The sequence below is a fragment of the Labrus bergylta genome, chromosome 8, assembly GCF_963930695.1.
Source record: "Labrus bergylta chromosome 8, fLabBer1.1, whole genome shotgun sequence".
Classification (NCBI taxonomy): Eukaryota; Metazoa; Chordata; class Actinopteri; order Labriformes; family Labridae; genus Labrus; species Labrus bergylta.
In genome coordinates, this window is record NC_089202.1 from 28,224,429 (window position 1) to 28,248,549 (window position 24,121).

The 24,121-nt window shown below is 42.1% G+C and overlaps 1 protein-coding gene across 13 annotated transcripts in view; it reads left to right on the forward strand.

Annotated features, from left to right (window-relative positions):
* Positions 1 to 24,121, forward strand: part of adgrb1a (adhesion G protein-coupled receptor B1a) — a 153,445-nt gene that overhangs the window by 79,979 nt on the left and 49,345 nt on the right. For 5 of the 13 annotated variants that reach the window (XM_020637022.3, XM_020637016.3, XM_020637017.3 and 2 more), the window contains exons 5-17: positions 489 to 656; positions 1,086 to 1,265; positions 1,938 to 2,102; positions 3,765 to 3,929; positions 4,027 to 4,128; positions 4,244 to 4,350; positions 5,372 to 5,566; positions 6,073 to 6,141; positions 7,441 to 7,549; positions 10,166 to 10,309; positions 15,946 to 16,021; positions 19,132 to 19,234; positions 19,353 to 19,396. In XM_020637022.3, coding sequence (XP_020492678.1) covers positions 489 to 656; positions 1,086 to 1,265; positions 1,938 to 2,102; positions 3,765 to 3,929; positions 4,027 to 4,128; positions 4,244 to 4,350; positions 5,372 to 5,566; positions 6,073 to 6,141; positions 7,441 to 7,549; positions 10,166 to 10,309; positions 15,946 to 16,021; positions 19,132 to 19,234; positions 19,353 to 19,396 — 1,627 coding nt within the window. The remainder of the gene's footprint in view (positions 1 to 488; positions 657 to 1,085; positions 1,266 to 1,937; positions 2,103 to 3,764; positions 3,930 to 4,026; positions 4,129 to 4,243; positions 4,351 to 5,371; positions 5,567 to 6,072; positions 6,142 to 7,440; positions 7,550 to 10,165; positions 10,310 to 15,945; positions 16,022 to 19,131; positions 19,235 to 19,352; positions 19,397 to 24,121) is intronic. The other 8 variants (XM_065957615.1, XM_020637015.3, XM_029277916.2 and 5 more) reach the window with 5 other exon arrangements.

Here is a 24,121-nt window from a genome sequence, read left to right on the forward strand (position 1 = left end):
CCCTACAGATGAAGAAGGACAAGCAGAAGAAAGCTGGAGTGCATTGCAGGGTCCGCCTCATTTGAAGGACCCTATGTAGGAAGGCTTTAAAGATTACTTCGATTGACTGACATCTCCATTCCATGAGCTGGTCCTCAGAGTATTTAGGTCATCTTTCAAGGTCCTATTAATGTCTTTTAAAAGTTTTGAATCTGAACGTCAAAAATTGACAACCAGTCTCCAAATAAGACTTAATTTCTCAAAATGATTTGTATGACCTTTAGAACAGGACGGCTTCATCCACCGGTTTGTGAGTATGAGGCTTTTGAAGGAGGCGGCCCCTAAAATGTCTCACAGCTAGAATCTACCCTTGATCACACCACAACCCTTCCTCTTTTGGCCTCAGAGGCTGCATCCTGCATGATAATTAGTTATGGCCCTCTCCTTTCCTTTTCCTTCCTTTTTCTCCCTCTATCCTGCTTTCCTTTACCCGCCCTATACCTCCTCAGTAGACTCAGCTTCAGGTGAGGAGTGGTCAGCGTGGAGTGTGTGTTCTGCCACGTGTGGGGAGGGCTGGCAGAGTCGCACTCGTTTCTGTGTGTCCTCCTCCTACAGCACCCAGTGTAGCGGGCCACTGCGAGAGCAGAGACCTTGCAACAACTCTGCTGTCTGTCCAGGTAAGCTCTCACACCAACCCCGGGTCTACAGCCAACATTCCTGCGCTCTCGCCCAGCCCTCTCCCTGGACCCTACCTCACCCATACAAGCCACATCTGACTCTCTTCCTCAGCCACTTAGCACATCCATTGCCCCATGGGGAAGACCTGGACTCTCACCTTACAGAAAAACCTTTTCCCCGCATGTTAGAATGATAGAATAGCAGAGACTTAATTGTGTCATCAGGCACTCCTTCATGCAGACAGGCAGGGAGACTCCTCAACTTAGAGAGCAGTATTATAGATGAGCAATGTATAGAAAATCCTAGTTAAGCCATACAGCAGAGTCGTTTATAAAAGTCAACACAGTTCAGTGACTAAATGACGTTCTCTTGTGTTTTTGGTGGTGTTAAGTGGGCTTGTGTTTGTCTGTCTATAAATCATACCCTAGCTGCTCTGATTGCAGTGCACGGCGCTTGGGACGAGTGGTCGCCGTGGAGTTTGTGTTCGTCGACCTGTGGCCGAGGTTACAGGTCTCGAACACGGACCTGCACGCCCCCCCAGTTTGGGGGAGATGTCTGTGAGGGCCCCGAGAAACAAACCAAATTCTGCAACATAGCGGTCTGTCCAGGTGAGCAACACACAAATGACACTAAATATAAGTTACCTTCAGTAAATCTTACATTGCATGCCAAATGCTTCCATAAAAAACAAAGCACAAAACAATCCCTCAATGCAAATACTGTAAAAAAGGATCTTAAGTGTGCCTCAGCAAACTGTTGCATTTTGCTAATAGCGCTTCAAACCCCTCCCACCCCCTTGCACTGTAGTGGGAGGTTGGATCCAGTAAATGTTGTAACTTTCCAAGGCCAAGAAAAAAATCACACCCACTTTGTGCAGGAATTAGCCAAATGTGGTGGGGAGATGAGAGAGTGGGCAGAAATCAACATCTCTCTTCAGCTATACTTTTTATACTTCAAGTGAAAAGATGGACTCATGAAGAACTCAAGGGTTCATATGAAGGAACTATCCCTATATCTAAAAGTTACAGCTGATCCTTAGAGGCTAAAATAGTTTGAATCTGTATTTTGGGTGAAAATGTATTATCAAATTTTGAAGCCTTCTGAACCCTTATGAACATACTTAACGGAGGTTTATTAAACAGTGTACACCATGTGCCAAAAGAAGGTGTTCTTATGAAATGCTACACATTAGGTGGTATGTAAGCTGTTGTATACAAAGAATCTAACATATCAAATCTATTTTTTGTGTTGTCTTGTCTTGGTGACTTTGGCTGTCTCAGTGGATGGAGTTTGGAACGAGTGGTCCAGCTGGAGCTCATGTTCAGCCTCCTGCTCCAATGGGACCATGCAGAGAACCAGGGAGTGTAACGGACCCTCGTACGGAGGCTCGGAGTGCAGAGGAGAGTGGCTGGAGACTGTTGACTGCTTCCTCGGGGATTGTCCAGGTAAGAAAGTCACACAGACAAAGCAAAACCTGAATATTTGCTTCTGTTTAGAAGTCTTTCCTCCCACTGTCACTCCAAGTGAAAGTCAAGTTCAGCCAAATACAATCACTGCTTGATATGATATGAGGTAATGTAGTTCAATGAAGTTGAAAGCGATGTGCGGTTTTGGGGGTCTTGAAATGTGAAGGAGGCCCTGCTGTCTTTCCAGTATTTCCAGGCTTTACTAAACGGACCAATATTGAACTCTGACACCTAGCGTTTCAAATTGGTACTGCAGTCCAAATTCAAATCATTGGAAAGAGCTGTCTCCCCCAACACCCTCCTCTCTAGAGTGGATGTGCATGCAGGTTGTCATGTGGTGGACCCTGAAGCTTCAGTGTTTATCCAGCTCTGCATCCGTCTTAAACCTTTCTGAGTTATAACCTCTCTCCATTTATTCTAAAGCATCTCCAATATTGATCCTAGTTTGAGCACGTTTCTGTTAGAAAAATGCAGAGGCTTTTTTTTTTTTTTTTTTTTTTAAGATTTTTCTTTTTGGCTTTTTGTGCCTTTATTGGAGAGATATGACAGCAGTGGATGGAACCAGAAATCAGGGAGAGAGCGAGTGAGTATTGACATGCTGGAAAGGAGTCACAGGTTGGACTCAAACCTGGGCCGCCCGCTTGGAGGCCTACAGCCTCCACACACGGGGCAAGCGCACTAACTAATGTACCACCAGCCCCCCCCATGCAGAGGCTTTTTAGGTCGAGTAGAATCAGTTGCACCTGAACCAGTTTGCTTAACCTCATCCTTCTCTTCAACACCTGGTTGGTTTACCGTTTACCTCAAAAACAATCAGATAAGAATCCCTCTGCAGAGGCAGAAATAAATCACAAATCATGCATGGCCTAAAAGTCCTCTGGACAAATGTAAAATCTGATGATTGTATTGAACACACCAGTGGGTGCTGTCCATGGTGCTGATTTAGTGTGGGCAGTGTGTAATGACCAACTACTGTACATTAGAGCAGCATTCAAAAGCTCACATAGTCCATATGTGTCAAGGCATGAAGCACACTACAGAAAAATGAACGAGACGTTTTACTGTTTGTGTTTGATTTGATAAAAGTTCTGTGATTGTAATCATTTTAAGCATTTCAACTATAAAATCCTGTATTATTTATACTTTCTTTAAAAGTGTTTCACAGGGGTATAAATAAATAAACGTGCTTCCCTGCCTTCAAATCTGCCAACAGCTTTCATTAATTTTAGAACGCTTTGAATAATCAATGACGCCTAAGATCTGTGCCAGTTAATATTAATGCTCCAGGGAAATAAATACATGATCTACAATAACTGACTCAATGAGCTACAAATCATGAAAACACCGACTTTATATTTAATTTATTTAAGGTTTATTTTTGGGCTTCTAATGCCTTTATTTTAGAACAGGACCGTGGATAGAGTTAGAAACTGGGGAGAGAGAGAGAGAGTGGAGAAAGGAGCCACAGGTCAGATTTGAACCCGGGCCCTCCGCTTAGAGGACTACAGCCTCTGTATATAGGGTGTGCGCACGAACCCCTTGGCTCCCGGCGCCCCTTTGCTTTATTTTTTTAATATTGTGTGTTTCAGTGTGATCTCTCCTGTCCTTTCTAACACTCACATGTTGTATGCATTCTGTCAGTGGATGGGAAGTGGCAGCCGTGGTCTCTGTGGTCGGGCTGTTCTAAAACCTGTGGAGGGGGCAGCCAGCAGAGGAACAGGATTTGTTATGGGCCCTTTTCTGGGGGTCAGCCTTGCCCTGGAGATCGAGAAGAGGTCCGACGCTGCAACGAGAAGAGATGTCCAGGTCAGTGAAAAGGAAAAACAGCTCTTCTTCTACTGTAACCAACATCACATCACAACAAACATTTCTGTGAGGCTCATCTCGTCTTTTCTCGGAGCAGAACCTCATGAAATATGTGGCGAGGACAACTTCTCCAATGTAGTGTGGAAGATGACGCCAGCAGGGGACACAGCGGCAGTACGCTGTCCTCCCAATGCCGTGGGTGAGCTCACAACCTTACCTTATTCTGAAGTCAGCAGGGGATGCAGCTCATTTCAAAAGTTAGATTACAAACAGATGTAGTGATATGAATCCCGTGTTAATGTGTCTCCTTGCAGGGCTTATCCTTCGCCGCTGCTCCCTGGATGACGAGGGTGTGGCCTACTGGGAGAATCCTACCTATATGAAATGTATATCCAATGACTATCGCAGTATACAAACTTTGGTGAGTACTCACAATAGCCTTAAAGAAGAATTCTGGTCCTTTAATCTTGTTTTTTTTGTATATATCTTGCTAAATAAATCATATCTTAACTTCTTAATTGTTTAGCTATTCCAGTAGATTTCTGCTAATCCCCCCCTCTGCTATTGCACCATTATTAAATAGGTCCACTATGTTCATGAGTTTGCTAGTGACAGGCTCCGATTAATATTGTATGTCCTACAGCATCAGAGAAAGGAATAGAGAGGGGAAAGATCCGATCTTAAATCGATTGAAGTAATTTACTTATTGGATGTCAGATTGATAGTGCAGATCCACATCACTGATCAAGAAATATGGTTGGGCACTTTAAACTTTCTCAGCTTGAACAGTCTCACATTTCGTGGACGTTCAGACTGAACTGTAAGAAGTGTCCACAAATCGTCTCCATGACGACGTTCAGACGAGATGGAGCAGCTCCTTCTATAAGAGCAAAAGCACAATTCTTACACTTCAGATTAAAAGAAATGCAAAGGAAGCTATTATCAGCCTGTTACACAACATCCCAAAAAAATCTATTTTGACATCAGTGCCGTCTCTGTGAAGGCAAAGAACCGATAGTTGATTTTGGAGTGGCACCGGGGTGGCCAATCAGATTTCAATTGAGTCCATGTCATCACTCTGGACACACCCCTGTACATGAAGTCCAAACTGTGAGGTAATTTAAAAATGAAAACATGTTACTTAGAAAGCCCATTAGGATTCCTCTTCCATGCAAAATATTAATATGTAGACATAGTTTGGGGGTTTTCAGACACGCTGATAATGAACGACACAGACGTCTGTTTATTATATTAGGTGGAAAAGCCTGCAGGCTCTGTTATATTGCCAACGTGTTCACCACCAGTCCTGCACCATGAAGCTGCTACGTGAGAGACTCAGCGCTCAAACTGTTGTGAATTATTAAAAAAAAAAGGAATGCTTCATTCTCAAATTGTAATCATCAACAGAACCTAACATAAACCACTCTCTCTCTCTTTCTTAGACACGAGAGCACTTATCCAAAGCACAGCGTGGCCTTGTGGGAGATGGAGTTTCAGAGGTGATGACCAAGCTGCGGGTGACGTCCAGCGACGGGACCAGCTACAGTGGCGATCTGTTGGCCATCGTGGACGTTCTGAAGAATATGACCGAGATCTTCAGGAGGGCGTACTACAGTCCCAGCGGAGCAGACATGAGGGTGAATAAAAACACATTTGTTTACTTGTAGTTTACTGCTTTGTTGCCATTATTCTTTGCCCCAAGAAATATCACTGTGTCGGTAAAAAGCTAAGATATTTTATTTTTTATTCACAGTCTTAACATTGTTAATGTTGATTCAATTTTAATTCATCCTTGAAAATCATTGAGAGCATGACCCTCGTTTACAACGAAGTCGAGCAGATAAAAATATTAGAATGCAAGATAAAAAATGAAAAGATAAATATTACATGGAGAAAAAAAAGAATAGTAAAAAAAGACGTAAAATTAATAAGCAATGTTGACATCAAAATCAATTAAAATATGTGCAATCAGAGGTTAAGAAGTCCATAATTAAGGATCTAAAATGGCCAAAAGATACCATCTTAATCTTTAAAGTGCTTTGAAGTGAATTCCAAGCGGATGGTGTGAAATATCTTGGTGGATCAAACGCATAACTTGAGATTTTTCTTGTTTGATGAGAAACCTTTCCCATTATTTTTCCAGAACTTTGTGCAGTCAGTCAGCAATCTGTTGATGGAGGAGAACAGAGAGCGATGGGAGGAAGCACAACTGGTCAGTATCAAACCTCTCTTTGTACCATTGTCTCTTCATCTGTAATTACATCTTTTTCTAGTAACTACAGTAATAATAACGTCCACCGGAGCCTGCAGCATTGATGAGTTTGACAGCATGACAAAGACACAGTTGGGGTAACAGCCCACCTGTGTCTTTTTGTGGACTGACAGTGGTAGAGGCAGAGAAGAGAGGACAGAAATAGCTACAGCTAATGAGAAGGCGAGTCAACACAAGCACCCACTCATCCATCTGCTGCACTCAGCCACTTGTGCGTCGCTATCTTTGCTTCCATCCAGCCGCCCCACCATTGCTCAGGAGTGTCACCGTGCAGGCTACAGAACATTGGCACCCTTAAATTAGGATAGAGGACAGAGGATTGTTTTTCTTATTGCACCAGATAGAATAAGTTTGTTCTTCCAGTTATTACTATAATTATTAAAGTTAAAGTCTGGCACACTTAAAGATTTTTAAAAAATTAACAGATGCTGAAAATACGAGAGACCCCACACATGATGATAGATTAAACAGTTTTGTTCCTATAGTGTGTGGAGAGCAAGGGTATGGCTAAATCAGCACACCACACATCGATGGATTTGTAACTTTAGATCAAACAAACACGGCAGAAGACGAAAATCTGCAAATTTTGGACAATTGTATACAAAAAAATTAACAAAATGTAAAATAAACTGTGGATAAAGTTGTGGAGTCGGCATGAACATGGGCCACAGATTTTAAACAGGGTGATCAGGAGACGTGCTGCTGTATTTGTGCTTTCTTTTTAGTCAACTTGCTTCCCAATCGGCTGTCCTCGGGGTCCCCCCCGCACCCCCCAAACACACAAGGACATAATGGAGAGAGGTTAGAACACAGAAAGGTTTACAGACCGACGCAGAGCTGGATAACCTACTTCACATCAGATCTGGGGAGGAGGGGACGGGGGAGACGGCTCTCTCAAATGTTTTGAATTTAGCCTGCAGTACCCTTTTTAAACACTAGATGTCAGAGTTACATATTGCTCCTTTAATGTCTCAAACACTCATCATGTTTTGCTGAGGGTTAATGTTTTTTTGGTGTCTTATTTTTATTAACTTCAAACTCTGATGTGATGAAAAGTAAGACAGCGGTAGACAAGATGTAATGAAAAAGTTATTTGGAATAAGCGACGTGGTGTCATGTTTGCCAAACGCACAGTGTTTGTGTGTAAAGTGCATCAGCAATAGAAGAGAGCGTCCGCCTCAAATCTATAATCCTCTCTCTTTCATTCTACCTCCATGTGTTTCTCTGTTTTGTTCTCAGCTGGGGCCGAACATCAAAGAGCTGTTTCGTCTGGTCGAGGACTTTGTGGACGTCATCGGCCTGAGGATGAAAGATTTTCAAGACACGTATGAAGTCACAGATAACCTAGGTCAGCCTTATGTCCATCCAGGAGATCTTCACAGCTATCTCTTCTCATCAAAACATACACTCTTATCACACATTTGATTTCCTCCGACTCTGAAGATGCGTCTTCAAACTACAATGGCTGACTGCCGACGGAGGGCAGGAGGCTAAAGGCTCTTTACGGCACGGATAGAAACAAAGGGGTCATAAAAATACATAATAAATGATAACCTTCAGATAAAATCACTTACAGAGCAGATTTCAGATCAAAACAACTGCTCTCTTTTGACACACTTCCTTCATCCCTCAGCCCCTCCCCTCCTGCCTCCACTTCCCTCATCCCTCTCTGCTTGTGTCCCTGAGAAGGAGAGCAGACAAGTGATGAGAAATATCTAAAAAACAAGATTCTGCCATCAATTTCAAGTGACACATCTCAAAGTGGATTCGGTGATCTTCCTCCAAGTGGTGGCAGGGCTACACATTTAAGAGAGAGAGAGGGGTTCATGCTAAAGAAAGAGAACAACTCCCTCAAAGTCATCACTCAAAAGTGTATTTTTACAGGGTGTTTTTGATGATTTTTTGCTTTATTGCCAGTCAAAGAGTCATGACGCATTTAATATCCTATAACTGAGCAGAATAACTGCCACACATATGAGGGACTTGTTCTCCACAGATTAAGAAGGTCATCACTCGTCAAAATCTAAGATGAAGAGGTTGAGATCATAACTGTAGTCTCTTATATTAATCCTGCACTCCCCATACTGCATACATACTAAAGTTTTTCTCATAAGCCCATGAGGTAGATTTTATGATTATTTTTTTTCCCGCTGTAGTTCCTGTTCCTTGGTGGAATGTGTTTTACGTATTTTTATCTTTCTTTTCTTTTCTTTCCTTTTGGGATGAATATTTATTTTTGTAAAGTATCCAATACAACATGCGATAATTAACTTAATTACTTTTTATAATTACCTCCCTAGCTATTTTTTTTCCTTTGGACACACTGTAGTAATGCTGCTGCAGCATCTTCCTCCCACATTTTGTTGTACAGCTTCAACTTGAACTCAAAGTTTCTCAGAGTAACACGTATCCTTCACACTGAAAATGTTTCTTTGGGATCATAGCATATTCAATTCAATTCAACTTTATTTGTAAGGGACCATGTGCAATTAAAAAATAAATGTAACCATTAGATGCATTGCACCAGAGTTAGCTTTAGGCTAACTTTTGGAAGGTAACAAATACAACATATGTAAAAACATCAAACATCATGTAACAAATAGTATTGAATTGCACATGAAATGTCCCTCGCAGGTACACACACACACACACACACACACACACACATAATATGTTGTTCCTTTACCTGTTTTACCTTGTTGTGTTAAGGTTAGAGACCACCCCCCGTTTTTAATAATTAGATATTGTTGTCCATGCACTTCACAATCTCTCTTCCTGTAGCTCTATCTTTATGTTAAAACCCATGGATGAAAAGTATCACTCCCCATGGCAGTTGGTCTTTACATATGTGTCATGGGAATATAAATCCACATTCAGACCCACCTGCTGTCTCCTCCCACAGGCCAGGCAAGTGTAAATGCTCTGTCTTCTCAAAAACAATGGGGGGGAGGTTGGGGGGTTGATGTTATGTAGTCATCACAGAGGCTGTGCTGCTCTCTGTGACCTGCAGATAAAACCCAGGCAGAGTTTGAGCTGAGTCGAGGGAGAGTACGTGGGAATTGAGGCCAAATGAGAGGTCCTGTTTATAGCGATGCCACCTCGCTGTCTGGAGCCAAACAGCCGCCCACACTGGCAGAGTTTCCTCCCCAGGGTCGGCTGACCTCCTCCTCCCTCCCACACCTCGAACATAAGAACACACACAGGAATGCTCCGTCATCTCCCAGCATATAGTTACATCAGAGTTTCCTCCTCCAACTTATCAAAGTAGTCAGGATGTAGGGATTCACCAGACGTGAACTCGGACTGTTTCCCGGTTATTTTTGTCTTTTTTTATGACTTTATGAAAGCTTTTTATACTTTAAAAGAGTGGCATCTAAGTCAATAGAGTAATTTTGTAACATCTTTTTTTTTACAGATCTTTAAAGGTGAACTGCCTGCAAGATTTATAATCGACACTATAAATGGACTACGAAACAATTGATTACCTCGTAGGCGTATGTAAACTAACACATAGACGATCACTTTATGCACATTAACTCAACGGACTACTCACAGAAACATCTGCAGTTGATTGAAAGCCTCAAAACACCTGCTTCCATCGTCTTGTTAGCCCACACGTGTTAGCCCGACTGCACAGCAACAAGAGGCATGTGAGACACATATATAGACAGATAATAATACAGATAGAAAAGAGGTAAAGAAACAAAGGATAGAGATCAAAAAAAAGAAAAAGAAAGGAGGATTAAAAAAGGAAGAAAAATAATATACAAGAATGAAAGAAGACCAATGTGCAAATTGACCAAACCACACGTCAAGTATAAATAAACATCATAGTGTTGTGGCAGTAAGACAATGAGAATTACAGGGCAGGGGTAGAATAAAAAATGTGCTGGAACAGAATGTCATTGTGGATTCAACTTTTGGTTCAAAAGGTATTTGAAGTTTCACCTTTTCTGTTTTACAGTTTTGAGCATCCACAAGCGTCCAGTGGTTGGTCACGCAGACATCAGCTTCCCGATGAAGGGCTGGAGGGGCATGGTGGACTGGGCTCGCAGCTCTGAGGACCGAGTCACAATCGCCAAGAACATCCTGTCCACAGGAAAGCCAGGTGAGATGTGTAACACACACATTTGACACAGCAGATGACAATTTATCTCCCAGTAGACTTGATGAAGGGATCCAGGGAAGAGCAGTACATTTCTTTAAGTCCAACCTGAAACATTTACTTGTGGGGTTCCTCAGGGCTCTGTACTGGTGCCTCTTCTTCTCTCCTTCCTTATCAGTAAAGCACAGAAGCTCATTTGACTGTTTTGCAGATGAAACCTTGATATATTTCCCTTACAAATGCTACAGCCCTCAGTCATCACCACCATGATTAGACTTTATATCAAAAGACTGGATGGACCAAAACGTCCTCAAACTAAATGAACAAAAAACTAAAGTGTTTTGTTTACGCCTTGACTCCCCCATCTTTATTCGTATTAAACTTGGTCTGCTTTTTGCCAATAACCTTGGGGGGGATTGGTCTATGGTGTGCTATTTGCTTTATCTGTTTGGTTGTTCATGAAGCAATTTGTTAAGCTCATGTTCTTTTCAATGTGTCAAAGGAATTTGACTTAATGCCTGACAAACACAACTAAAACCAGAGAGAACAAAGACAAGTGACATTATGCAGAAACTGCTTTTAACTCCTGAAAAAAAAGTGACAGCTTGTTCAGAGCACCTCAAAATTAATTTAATATCCGACAATATAATAAGTCTGTCGGTTGATTTATTAATTTATCTTTTAGAGCAAAACATGTTCCCCAAATACTGATTACAGCATGCCTGTCTGCAATCTGTGCGACTATTCAAGAACGTGTGTGCTTCAATCTGTGCATGTGTGTGTGTTTGGTTGGGGGGGGGGCACCAAGACAGCAAGAGCAGAAAAAAGGGAGCTGCAGTTGATTTATAAAACAGTGTTTACTGCCATTAATCTGCAAAGCAAAGCACCGCTCAGACAAACGCACGCAGAGACGGCTGTGTTTAATGTTGAAAATAAAGCATGCAAAAGAAAAAAGAAAATCATTTCTCCTCCCCCCGCTGTTCAGCAGCTGTGCAACTAAAAAGGCACGTCGTCTTCAATGAGGACAGAACTATTTCATAAAATGTTAATAAAAAGCACATTTTCCTCAGCTATTTGATGGCACTGATTTTTTCAAACTGGAGCATTTCCATTCTTATATTTTTATAATCGTAGAACTCTGTGGTTTTACAACAGCAAAAGAAAATGGAGAATACAAGAATTGTTAAGTGTCACAAATGAAAAAGTAATATTTGCTGCTGAATCTACAGTCAGAGCACGATCCTAAGGCACCATTTAACTCTGTAGCCTTCATACCATTAGCTAACCTAGCTCACATAACTTAAAGTGCACTGTTCCATTGATAAGGGGGACGAGGTGAACAATTTGCTGCCCTTGCTCTTCTACTCAATTAGATGCAAAACAGAAGCATATTGAACTCAACAACAAAACTTTATGACCATTAGGGCTTGAACAAAATTAGCTCAAAATGCTACATGGATCAAACCGTATGTCTGAGCAGATAGTGGTGACAAGTGACGCTCAATTCATGTTGCCATCAGAGGCAGCGATACATTATTAGGGAATTCTCACCTGAGACAATAAGGCTGACAGAAGTGCACAACCACACGAGTTTGGGGTTTTCCACAATGCTCGTCGTTTACTACACTGCACATCAACCCTACAAAGCCCTGTTGTTCAACTACTATTATATCAGAGCAAAACAGTGTCCACACAAACCCTCGCGTCACTGTTGAGTTGAGAGGCAAAAGAAAAGTAGGAGCTCTGAGCTCAGGCATCAGAAGCGCCGCACAAATTAACGTCAAGGATAAAAACAAAGCACCTTCTAGTGAAGTCGCTCTTCTAGTAACTTAGCAACACAGTATGTCTTAAAGGTACATTCCACAATTTCATCTATTACATTCGCGCAACATTAGAGTTGACATAATAGATGCTGTGATTTCATATTACACGGGAGGGAGTTCATGTCCTGTGTTGTGATTTAAAAAAAAATTGCAAGCTACACACTGTAGGTCTTCAAGTTTCAGTATCATCCAACACCAACGTTCATTTTAATGAATAGAGAGGTACATTTGGTCATCAGAGACTGATCTGCACTCCTCATCGCAGGCGGGTGATGGGTACACGGTCTTCAGCAGCAGTACAGGGTTATTTGTCAGTCTAGATGGTTTTTGGCCATTTAAGACAACGCTGTACTGCTCGCATGCTAATGAGGCCGTCACTCCTAATCAGGAGTCAACAGGAGCCAATCAGTAGCAATTAGAGACAATTTCCTCCCCAGCTGGGAGATGTGTCTCCACAGTGGAAATGTCACAGCAGCAGCCGGCCCCCTCTTTGTGCACACAGCTTGGACCTGCTTACAAGGATTAAAATGGCTCTCTGATGCCTTGTTTACACTGATCGATCGCCGGCCCTTCTCACGCCTTCAGACATGTTCTGAAATAAGCCCTTTTTTTTTTTGTTTTAATTAGAATGTCAAAAAACCAACAACAAACAAATTGCATACTTTGCTGGCTACAAAGGGAAGGCGGGAAATGTGGCTTCTTTGATGCTCCTGAACATTAAATAAAAAACGTGTTGGAAGTGCTACTGGGAAAATTAGATTTGCCTCCTCAGTGCAATGTGGAAACATTCAACAAAGAAAACAACTGCTTTAAATGAAACTCACTCAGAGGTAGGAGAAAAAAGTAATCCAGATCAATTGGAAATGTTAATCACATGAATCTATTTATTGGACGTGCTAATGTAGAAGCTTTAAGACATTTAACTTGTCACTTTCTAACGATGTCTCCAAGCGACGATTTGGTTGTCTGTGCTCTGAGAAAAAAACAATGCATGATCTAAAGCTTAACGTCTCAGCTCCCAAACAACAAATCATGAATGCCTCTTTTCAAATACTTTCAGTGAAGGCTACGCAGTTGTAGATGTTTGGATTTGTTATATCAAATTGTTAACCATTGTTTTTTTTAAGGATTTGTACGTTATGCAATGAGAGCCTCTTGAGGCCCAGTCGTAATCCATCGCAGGGAATATTGAGTCTGCATTAAGTTCAAGTTAAAGTTCCACAGAGGTGACAACAGTACCCACCTTCTTTAGTAGGTTCTTTAATAATCACACAAGTGGACACTTTGTTATTGAGCCATGCTACACACACACACACAGGCTGAAATACACACACATGCACAAACAGGATGAACTAATGACAAGATGTCAGAGTGAGTGTCTGCACATGAAAGAGCACCTGAGCAGTTAGGGTGTTTGGTGCCTTGCTCGACGGCACAAAGACAGTGCTCAGGAAGTGAACTGGCACCTCTTCAGCTACCAGTTTTCAGACTTGGTCCCCATCGGGACTGGAAACCCGGGGAACCCTCCAGTTCCAAAACCTCAGTCTGTAAAGACTGAGCTACTGCCGCCCCATGCAGAAGTAAAGACACTCATGAAATAAACTGTGTATGATTATTTACAGTGGAACGATATGGGTTAAATAAACCTAAAACAAAGTGATCTTTTCCTTTTCTTTTTGCTGGAACTTCACCTCAGGCTCTTTTGTTTTTGTCTTTAAGACTCGATTTAACTGCAGGGAGAGGCTTTCTGCGCTTGATCAAAATGAAAGCCGACAGAGAGAAGTTAAACTTGTATGATGTTTACTCCGTTTCTGGCATGTGTGTTCTGGTTCAGAGGTAATGGAGTGTATTAGTTGGGAACAAGTGCACTCGCGGGTTTTCTAGTCCACTTCCTCCCAACACTGACTGGTGCTGAAGTGTTGAAGTATGACTGACCATCCCCTTGCAAAGTGACGAGTTTGGAGCAGGAATTTAGACTGAGCCGGACAACGTGTTTCAGAGTTTGTGCTTTGGGTCGGGGAGTTTAGTTTTGCCTGCTTGTAACATACTTGAAGCCATGTAAGTGAGGAAGCTTATACACGATGCATGGGCAGATTCACACATGCAAACAACTATGCAGTACGTACATCACACAAAATGTAAAGAGGCAGAAATTCCGCTCTGAACTTTTCTGTTTCTTGCACACAGACACATGACTTATTGAATCACTGGTTAGAGTCCCTCCAGGCTCGCTCTTGTAGGGCACAGACAATCTGGCTGAGCATATTGGATGGGCCAGCCAAAGAGTGGATGAGCAGGACACATTATACTTCAACCCCCCTCTCTCTCTCTCTCACACACACACACATACACAGACGCAAACACACTCACACACACATCTTGTTCGGTTCTCCCCTGATGCCCACGGGAGCTCAGCTGTTGCCTGGGAGCTACAGCCTCTGCCTGCTGTCTGGCACAGCTCAGCTTGCTCTCGGGCTGCCGTGTAGTGAGCTGGAGCAGAAGAGCTGGATGTCTTCACATGGCCCAGATGGAGCTGTGTGTGTGTTTGTGTGGATTTTTTTCTTCATCGTTGACACTGCAGTGGGAAAGAGAAGACCTCCCCCTCGCCCCCCCCCCCGGGGCCTGTCTGCACCTTCATGTAGTCCAGCAACTCAAGTTTGACAAATGTCCTCCGATGCTGGTGCTACGAAGTGTAGGAGGCTCCCCCCCATGGATGTATGGATCTGCTACTGGATCTGACTACTCGACTACTTTCTTTTTTTTAAGATTTATTTTTGGGCTTTTTGTGCCTTTATTTGAGAGATAGGACAGTGGATAGAGTTGGAAACCAGGGAGACAGAGAGTGGGGAATGACATGACATGCGGGAAAGGAGCCACAGGTTGGATTGGAACCTGAGCCGCCCGCTTAGAAGACTACAGCTTCCATACATGGGGCGTGCGCACTAACCACTGCACCACCAGCGCCCCTGCTCAAAGCACTTTTACACGGCATGTCACACCTACACATTCATTTCATACACCGCAGACGAGTCATTTGGGGGCAACTTGTGGTTTTAAGTGTCTTGCCCAAAGACACATTGGGCACGTGGCTGCAGGAGCTGGAGATCCAACCCCCTGACCCCCTGACCCCCCCCCCCCCCAACCGACTCTACCAACTGAACCACAGCCGTCCCATATACGCTTAACTCCAGCACAATCACGAACATTGTAATTCAGATCGTCAAGTAATACATCCCCCAATTCAGTTGAAAACAGAAATAGTTCCCAGCTTCTTATAGGAGAGTCCCCTACATAAACACACACACCCACACAACATGTTCTCATATTTCATCTGAGGCTTCTCAGCCCACACAATCTTTTTCATCTCCTCCACTGAAAGAGAGACTTATAGTAGTCAGACTATAGCTTTCAGTTTGTTTGGTTTCTCTTTCCGGGGTGAGGACAGTGTCGGGCTTTGCTGCTACAATCTGCCGCTGTGGAGATTAGAGAAATTAGCAGTGTTAGTTATACATCTGTTTTTGAGTGTGTGTGCATGCATGTGAGTGTGTGTGTGTGTGTATGTGGGGAGAGAGAGAGAGACTGCAAAGCAGTGTCATAGACAGTTTTTATAGCTGACTAGTCATGTAGGCCAGTTCCAGTTTAAAGAGCTCTTGGGGGCTGGAGGAGTGACGGCAGTCAGGCTGACCTGCATTCTCCTCTGTAGCTGACCAGAGACAAACCCATCCAGTGTCACTCTTCTAAACACTCCTCCTGTCATATCTGCCTCTGACCTCCCTGCTCTCTCTGTGTGTTCCTCTGTTTTCTCTCCCCACACAGATGCAGATGAGTCCTCGACATTTGTGACCGGCATCGTTCTGTACAGAAACCTGGGCAGTATTCTGAATCTGCAGAGGTAAGGCTGCTCGCTGCTCTGGAATCTGCAACTGGAATGTTTTCTTTCGTCACAACACACCATAAACATTTGGGAGACTTGGAGAGGGGAGTTTAGTTTAAGTCAACCAGAGAGTGTGATTAATGGGGTAACAAGAATTTAAACAAATCAATTTTACAATTTGGTTCAGGGAACACAAGCCCTAAGGTTTTCACATTTTTTTATTTTCCCTCAGGTTCACTTTTGGGCCTTTTTTTTGAAAGGGCAGTGCAGTGTAGTAAATCAGAGTGGGGAAAGACATGCGGGAAAGGAGCAGCCGGTCAGACTCAAACACAGGCTGCCCGCTTGCAGGACTGTAGAGTTCCTTAATGGGGTGCTACCTAACCGCTAGGCCATCAGTACCCCATGACACAAGGAATAATTTACAGGACTCTTACAGAGAGATGTATTTTTTTTTCCTTTTTGTCCGAGGATGCCTTAGAAGAAGTAAAACTGAACGTGCTGGAAATCTTAAAAAGCTCAACACTATTAAAATGACTGAATAAGATCGAGGGTCGTATTTTACATGAGACATCACAACTAAATCAATTCATCGACAGGAGGGACGTACAAGAAGTCATCTCTCTCTCTCTTTTTGTTGAATCACCTGCAGAACATGTGTCAGGCACTGCAGGTTATTAGATGCAAAGCAGAGAGCGACTGGAGTTTAGAAATGGTGGATGGCAATCTTGTACATGGATAAATAAATAAATGCATAAAATTGCTGCAAGTGCACTTTGGCTGCCAGTCCAGGTATCACATATGTGTGGGAAACACTGGATTTATCAGATTACCTTTTCCCATTTACATGACTTGCAGCCACAGCAGTACAACATAACTCCTTTATCAGCTGTGACGCTCGGTCCATGAGCGTATCCTCAGAGGTGAATGGCCAGCATGGAGATATGGTCAATGTAGCTAAGATTTTCTTGAGTCCAGAATGCTCCCTGAAACTGAACTCAGAAGCATCGTTACTAAAAGTGGACATGGGAGTGAAGTGAGGAAGTGATGAAAAATAATCAATCAATCATTATTTGTATAGCGCCAATTCATAACAACTGTTATCTCAAGACGCTTTTCAAAAGGGATAATATGCAGGGAGGATTTCTCCTTTGTATTCCTCGCGTTCCTGTTGTCCACACTTCCTTGCCACCGAGGTGGAGGCCGGGGGAAGGCCGTGCATGGATGAGGACAGCGGTGGTTTAGGGTACGACACAGTCATCATTTAAGTATTAAGATTACACACATTTACCAACACTGATTACGCAATGTTGGAATTTTTTAAAACGTGCATGAATAAACCAGGCGCACATTAAAAAGCTTTTGGTTGTCAGAGAATTTTACATCATCCGGGCTGCAGCGGATGGTTCCACTTAAACAGGAAACAAGGATTGGATGCAGCACTGTAGCAGTGGGTGGCCCCATGAATGTCTTTTATCTCCATGAGTAAAGGGATTTCTTTGAGGAAGTTGCTGCTTGCATGATTATTAACATACATTGTAACACAGCAGTGGATGTGTAGGTCTGTATAGTTGTGTGTGTGTGTGTGTGTGTGGGGTATAGAATGTGTGTAGAGAGAAGAGAGAGCGTTGAGGAGCTCTCCATTATGGTAATACGGTAAAGTCACAAAATGAACTGGTACAATACGGAAACAGGGAAATGAAGCAGACGCTCGCTCTTTTCAGTCCTCCCACATGTTTGTTCTGAATCTTTGGATTACTGCTGCTCTCCATATTTCTCAGCTCCTCTTCTCATTCTTCTTTTTTTTCTTCCTCCTCTCCTTTTTCTGCATTTGATTCCCACCCTCAAGGGACAAAAAAAAAAGATGAGTTTGAGGCAAGAGACTGGATGACACAAACATTTAGGCTGACTGATTGTGTTTTGGAGTGTTGAGAGGGTGATTGTGCATAGAGGATACAGTGATAGTGCAAGGAACCGGAAAACGGGGCATAGGCTGTTGAACACGTTTGGCCGAGTGGAAGCTTTCGTCATCCAACGGCAATTCACTTTTTCTCTTATTGTCTCATTCCACATGATTGATAGTGCCTATGAAAAGCAAAAAAATGCAATGCATACTAAACAGGCAGGGAGACACTCAAACACAATACCTCAAAAAAAATGCTAATGAAAAAATGTTAGTGCTAGGCTAAAGACCTGATTTAAATAAATGACTTATAGATTCTCGAGAACAATTACATGTTTAATCCATTCATTTAATATAAGCATCACATAGCCACAGCCATTGGTTTGTGGAGCACTGCTTAGTAGCCTTGAGTTAGCATTTGAGCCATCTCGATTTTGAGCCCAAGTGACATACAAGAAGGTTTTCTTTTCAGAATTAGACCGCAGTCGTGCTAGCTAGTGGTTTACTTCATGTTGGCTAGCTAAAAAATACAATGTTTATGGTACTGTGCTGATGGTGGTCGCTTCATAGACATTGTATTTCTGCGTGATTCATGTGACACAGAAATGTTTAACTTGAAGCGGCTGAATGCTGATGTTAGCTGTTTTCTGGTAGTAGCTAATGATATATCATATTTTACTTGAAATATGGCCTGATGTCTCTCTCTAGATACTTATATGATAATTCTTGGATATGCAAATCAGTACATCATCCAATGACAAGGCAGGCCCCCCCTAACCCCCCACAAAAAAAGGCACACCTGTATTTGCTTCACTGTTGCAGCCAAGTCTTTGGTTCATTCTAAAAAGCACAAGGTATGTTAGAGAAATAAGAGTCACTATGCAGTCACATGTTTTGTTGCTCTTTAAGTAACTGAAGCTCATTTCTCTTTGAACCTTATTCATTGGCCGAGTAGATATTGTTCCTGGTTAAAGTGACTCTGCTGAAATGGACTCTCGTGTGACCTTTACCAAACTAAAGGACAATCTACGCCATGAGTCACAGCGGGCCAGTGAAAAGGCAGCATGCTTTGCAGCAGAATGCTTCCTGTACTCAAATAATTGCTCATCAACAGCTTTGCTTTAGCCTTTTCATTATTGTGTCTAAATACTCTTAGCGTTTAGCTCACAGCACCACTGTGGCTAGGATTAGATTAGTGACTGACCATCTGTTTTCTTTGTCCTCTCAGAAACAGCACAGTCATGAACTCCAAGGTGTTGTCAGTGACCATCAAGCCCACCCCTGCTTCCCTCTCTGCTCCTGTTGTGGTCGAGTTTTCTCACCTGTACAACGTAAGTCACCGAAAACATTCACTATTATTCAGTATTATTATTATTTTTTAAATGTTGATGGCAAATTTACCATTTTTATGTTCATCATTTGCTTTTTCATCTCTTCCCCGTCCTCCAGGGAACAGCCAACCAGACCTGTATATCCTGGGATGAGAGCGACAGGTAAGATCTTCTACATTGTTGTTTTGTCAAGTGACCACGCAAACACCCTGAAGCTCTAATGTTCGGACCTGTGAGAGATGAAATCATCAGATGGTTGAGCAATGAGGAGACTGTACCTGTCTCCAGTTAGGTACATGGAACTAATATGTATTTCTATCAAAATGTTCTGTGGTTTAAAATCAAACGGCTACTCTTTAATGGAACAATTTCATTGATTCCTTTATTCATCAATGATTTAATTACTTTAATTACTTTAAATGATTTAATTACTTTGTTATACTCATAACTTTGTGCAAAAAGCAGTGGATGGAAACTTTACCTGCATTTTTCCCCGTTGATTGTCTGGAAGTTTTGGCCTATATGGGGACCAATGCAATGCAAACTGTATACTTCAAAATGAGCTTCAGACTAGTTAGAATTATTGAAATGGCAGCAAATTCCCCTTGCCATCCATTTTAATTTTTTGTCTAACGTTTAACAAACATGGTGTGTTTAACTTTGTGAAATAGGGTTCTCCTGTGGGCCGCCTCGGTAGATTGATGTCTTTATTTTCGCGATGAAACTGATCTAAAATATCGACTTTAACACTTATAGATTTCATTATTTTAGCGGTGGAAAGATAACCTTTTCATTTATTTGTTTAATTTCGTTCTAGGTTTGTTGATTATTCCTTTAGGTTTCATTTTACAATTTAAAAGGGGTTTCCCCCGAATCTTGCCAGGGGCAACAATGTATTGTATAATCTATTCTTTAAATTATTCTAAAATATGAGGACACTATTATCCCAATCTAAGCGTCACACAAATGTAAAGTTTCTGCCTGTTTAAAGGATGTATTTCGTTGCCCTGGTTACTTTGTTTATGGTGGACTCATTTAGGCTCTCTGTAAATAATGAAAAAGCAAGAAAAGAAGAAGAAATACTTTGTGTGGAGTCTGCGAGGGTAAATTCAGTTCTACACTCTGTTATTAAACATGCTACACACACAGGCTGAAATACACACACACATGCAATTTCCAGATGTGGTCTGCACCGAGACTTGAGCCATCGACTCTCCGGTTCCCAACCCAAGTCCCTACAGACTGAACTACTGCCGCCCCCTTAAGTTACAAAGAGTAAGGTCCAGATCTGCTTTTTTTTTTTAAAGTGCCTTTAAGTAACATTGATTTTAATTTTTTTAACAATGCTATCACCCAGCACATACTTGCTAATTTCCTGCAGGCCATGTTAACACCATCACCTCACAGAAGATCGTCCTGGTTTGGAATCCCCTGGCCGGAAAGTCAACCTTTCTGTGCAGAGTTTGCGTTTTCTGTGTGTGCATGCATAGGTCACTCTGGGCAGTGCAGCTTCTTCCCACATAAACATACTCGTTCGATCAACTGGTGACTCTAAATACATGAGATCGATAATGAATGAACTTCACGGCTCCCTTCAGTAAGCTGGGTTTGTTGTTTTCCTTCTTCTTTTTTTTTTAGCTTAGGTTGTAAAGATGCTGAGTGATATGAAGAATTTGAAAATGCCCCAAAAATAATTATCACAACAAGCAAAACAACTTGCAGATGGTTTCCATGACAGATTTGTAAGGGTTAAATTGTCTCATATCAGTTCCCCTCTCCCCACAGACATCCGGTCAGACTGTATCATTGTAGGGAGCTGAGCTGACACTGAGTGGTCCAGATTCCATCTTTAATTATTCAACAGCATACAGGCAGAGCGGTGCAGAGTGCTGCTGCTATGTGTATGACTGGTTCTCTGAATAAGTATGAGTAGTTATAGCAGTTAGAGTCGCAGATTTAGATTAGTTTAAAAGTTCCATCCCAAAGTGTTTATCTTTTTTTTTTTTTTTATCTCTACAGAGTCAGTGCACTGCTCTCCAGTGAAAGGTGCTGAGTGTGTCGGACAGCTCTGCAGCTCCTGTCGGGGGGGGGGGGGGGAGGGGGGCGGGCGGGCCCACCTCACACTATCACTGCTACGACACGGATCCAGAATGTGTAAAATTAAAAGTGTCGCTCAAAGCTTCCTTCCTGCCTATGCTCACACATGTTAAACAGAGAGTGTAAAGAGAAGGAGAGAGAGGAAAGCGTGATAGAATAGAAGAAAAGAAAAGTAAAAACGTTTAAGTTTTACAACATCCGCGGCCAGATTCAAGCACGACTCATTTGCTCGCCTAAGTGTTCTATTTGTTTTGGACAAGAAAATAGTCTGAGGCACGGTGTAGAGTAAACTCTGAGTGAGGGAGAGAGAGAAAGAAAGAGGCAAACATTTTTCAGCATTATGGCAATGCAGGGTTTGGGTATTTGCATTTAGATGGATGTGTACACTTGTGTTATGTAGATGTAGAGCGAAACATCCAAGGTCTCGGTGAAGGGATTAGAAGAAGTTTGACGTGGCACATAAAAGACCTGGAGCGAGATGAAGAGTGAAAACGTAGAGCCTGAGTCCATTTGGTAAGAAAGTCTGACTAAATGAAGAAAAAAAAAAAACTGAATGGATGTCCATGTGACAGCCTGCTCTAAATATAGTCTGAAGAATGACAGATGACGCAGGCCACAACCCCTCGTATTTAATTGCTACAAGCAGTATTATGTCAACCTCTGAGCCACTGTTAACCCTGAATGAAGGCTTTTATGACTTATACAAACAGAAAGAGGCCTTTGTTAGAAGCCATTTATTAACATGAACAAGAAATGTTTCATCCACTTGATATTTGCAGTTAGTTCTACTCTGCGGTTGTTTTCATCAGTGTCACAAACTGCACAGATTGGTTGCCACACTTTGGCAATGACTACATCACAAGCTGCCAACCTCAGGTGTTGAATGAAAATGAAGCCAATGCTGAAGTGCAAAATCCTGCAGTTCATCGATGGTCCACTTCAGGCCGCAGAAGTCACATACACACAACAGGCAAAATAGACCGTTTTACAGCCTGGTACAAAAAAAGGAAATAGGTCTGATTAGTTATTGTCTTCATCGGTACACACTGTACGGGGGTGAGTTTTTTTTTAGAACGCATCCCTTTTTCATATTATGAACGATAAGTGTTGTCCATAGTCAGGCGTGTAGCTGACATGATGGACAGGTGGGCGTGATGTAACAAGAGGCTTAAAACCCGCCTCATCTCCAGCTCTCAGCCTGTCGTTAGGTTCACTAAAAGTTAGACTGAGACAGGATTTCCAGCATGGCGGCTGCTGCCGATGAGCCTCCAGAGCCCCCTGCAGGAACAGATGGGTGACGTCACTCAGGCTTCAAACATTAATATTTATCTATGTAAGGGGGGGGTGAGAGGGGTCCTCTGTGATCAGGGTGGCTTTCCTGATCACAGAGCGGTTCTACAGTTTCTAATAGAGGAGGTTGTTTATTTGTGTTGAGGCATACAATATTAAAATAATCAATGAACACAATTTTCCTCAAAGATTGATTAATTATTTGTTTGTTTGTTTGAGAAACAGAAGAGGAGAGGGTGACGGAGCAAGAAGGGGAGTGTACAATCCATCCCTGCAGATGTCATTCATAGCAGACTGGACATGACATTGGGTTTTGTTGTTATCGGTGCATCGTTGTCTCATGTTTAGCAGCTTTACCAGGTGCAGAAAGTCATCTAACATGCTGCCGTAATGTTGCTTTATGAGCTGCTGTGATAAAATCGTCATGTAAATTATACTCGGATACATTAGCTCGTTGGTAAACATATTCTCTTCCTCAGGTCGGTTTTGCCCTGTCGTCTTGACGATGCTCAACTCAGAGTTTGTTTTCATCGAGGGTGGAGGGGTGGAGTAGCGGAGAGAACTCCCATGATTCCCCACAAGCCTCGATGTCATCTTTTGTTATTGTTTGGAATGAAAGCCCCCTGGCGATGGAATTGCTGCAGATATCATGATAGACAATTTAAGCCAATCTGTTGAAGCACTATTGAGAGGTCTGATATTGTTTATAGCTCTTTCCTGTTGTCTCTTATGTATAACAGAGATTATACAAATACCGGGGATGCCCAGTACATCAGTGACTGTGATGGATATTTTACATCCAGAAGCACTAACATCTTTTAAGCCATATTAAGCCAAGTCCAATGTTTCTTTTGTCAGATTCAGTCCTGTCAGACTTTGCTCAGGGCGCCGATGACTTCTTTCTGCTCTGTTTACTTTGTCAAATCTTTTCATAGCTGTCACTTTTTCTGAATGGTTAGCTCCATTTTCTCCTCTGACAAGCAACAAAAAGTTCTTATGTCATTTTATGGAGCTGTTTTGGTTTTTTTTCCTGATGAATATCTAACAGAAAAAATCTAATGCTGCTGCAGTCATTTGTGGTGAGTTGTTTTTGAAAAATAACCCACAGTGATGGAATGATATTGATAAAGTTTTGGCAACTCTTGACGTACCTCAAAGTACACTAAAGTTCAGCAGCACACACTTTGCATATCACAGTTTTATTGGTTTAGGAGGTTTGTCTCTTCCTCACTTCCTTGTAGTCTTTCTTGTTTTTTTTTTTAGTTTAGCTTTCATGGCTGAAAAATACAAGAATAATAAGTTGGAGCAGCAGAACAGTGAAGATGAAAACAGAATTTTAAAATTTAGGAAACAGGCTGTATTGTTGGCTGAAAACATTTTTTTTAAGTGCTGGGGTTTCCTTATAAGTCAATCCTATAATCTCTGAAATGCTTCTGTTTCAGTGTTTAAAGTGAAAACTCATCACTTCCTTTATAATTACCCAACAACACTATTTTAAAA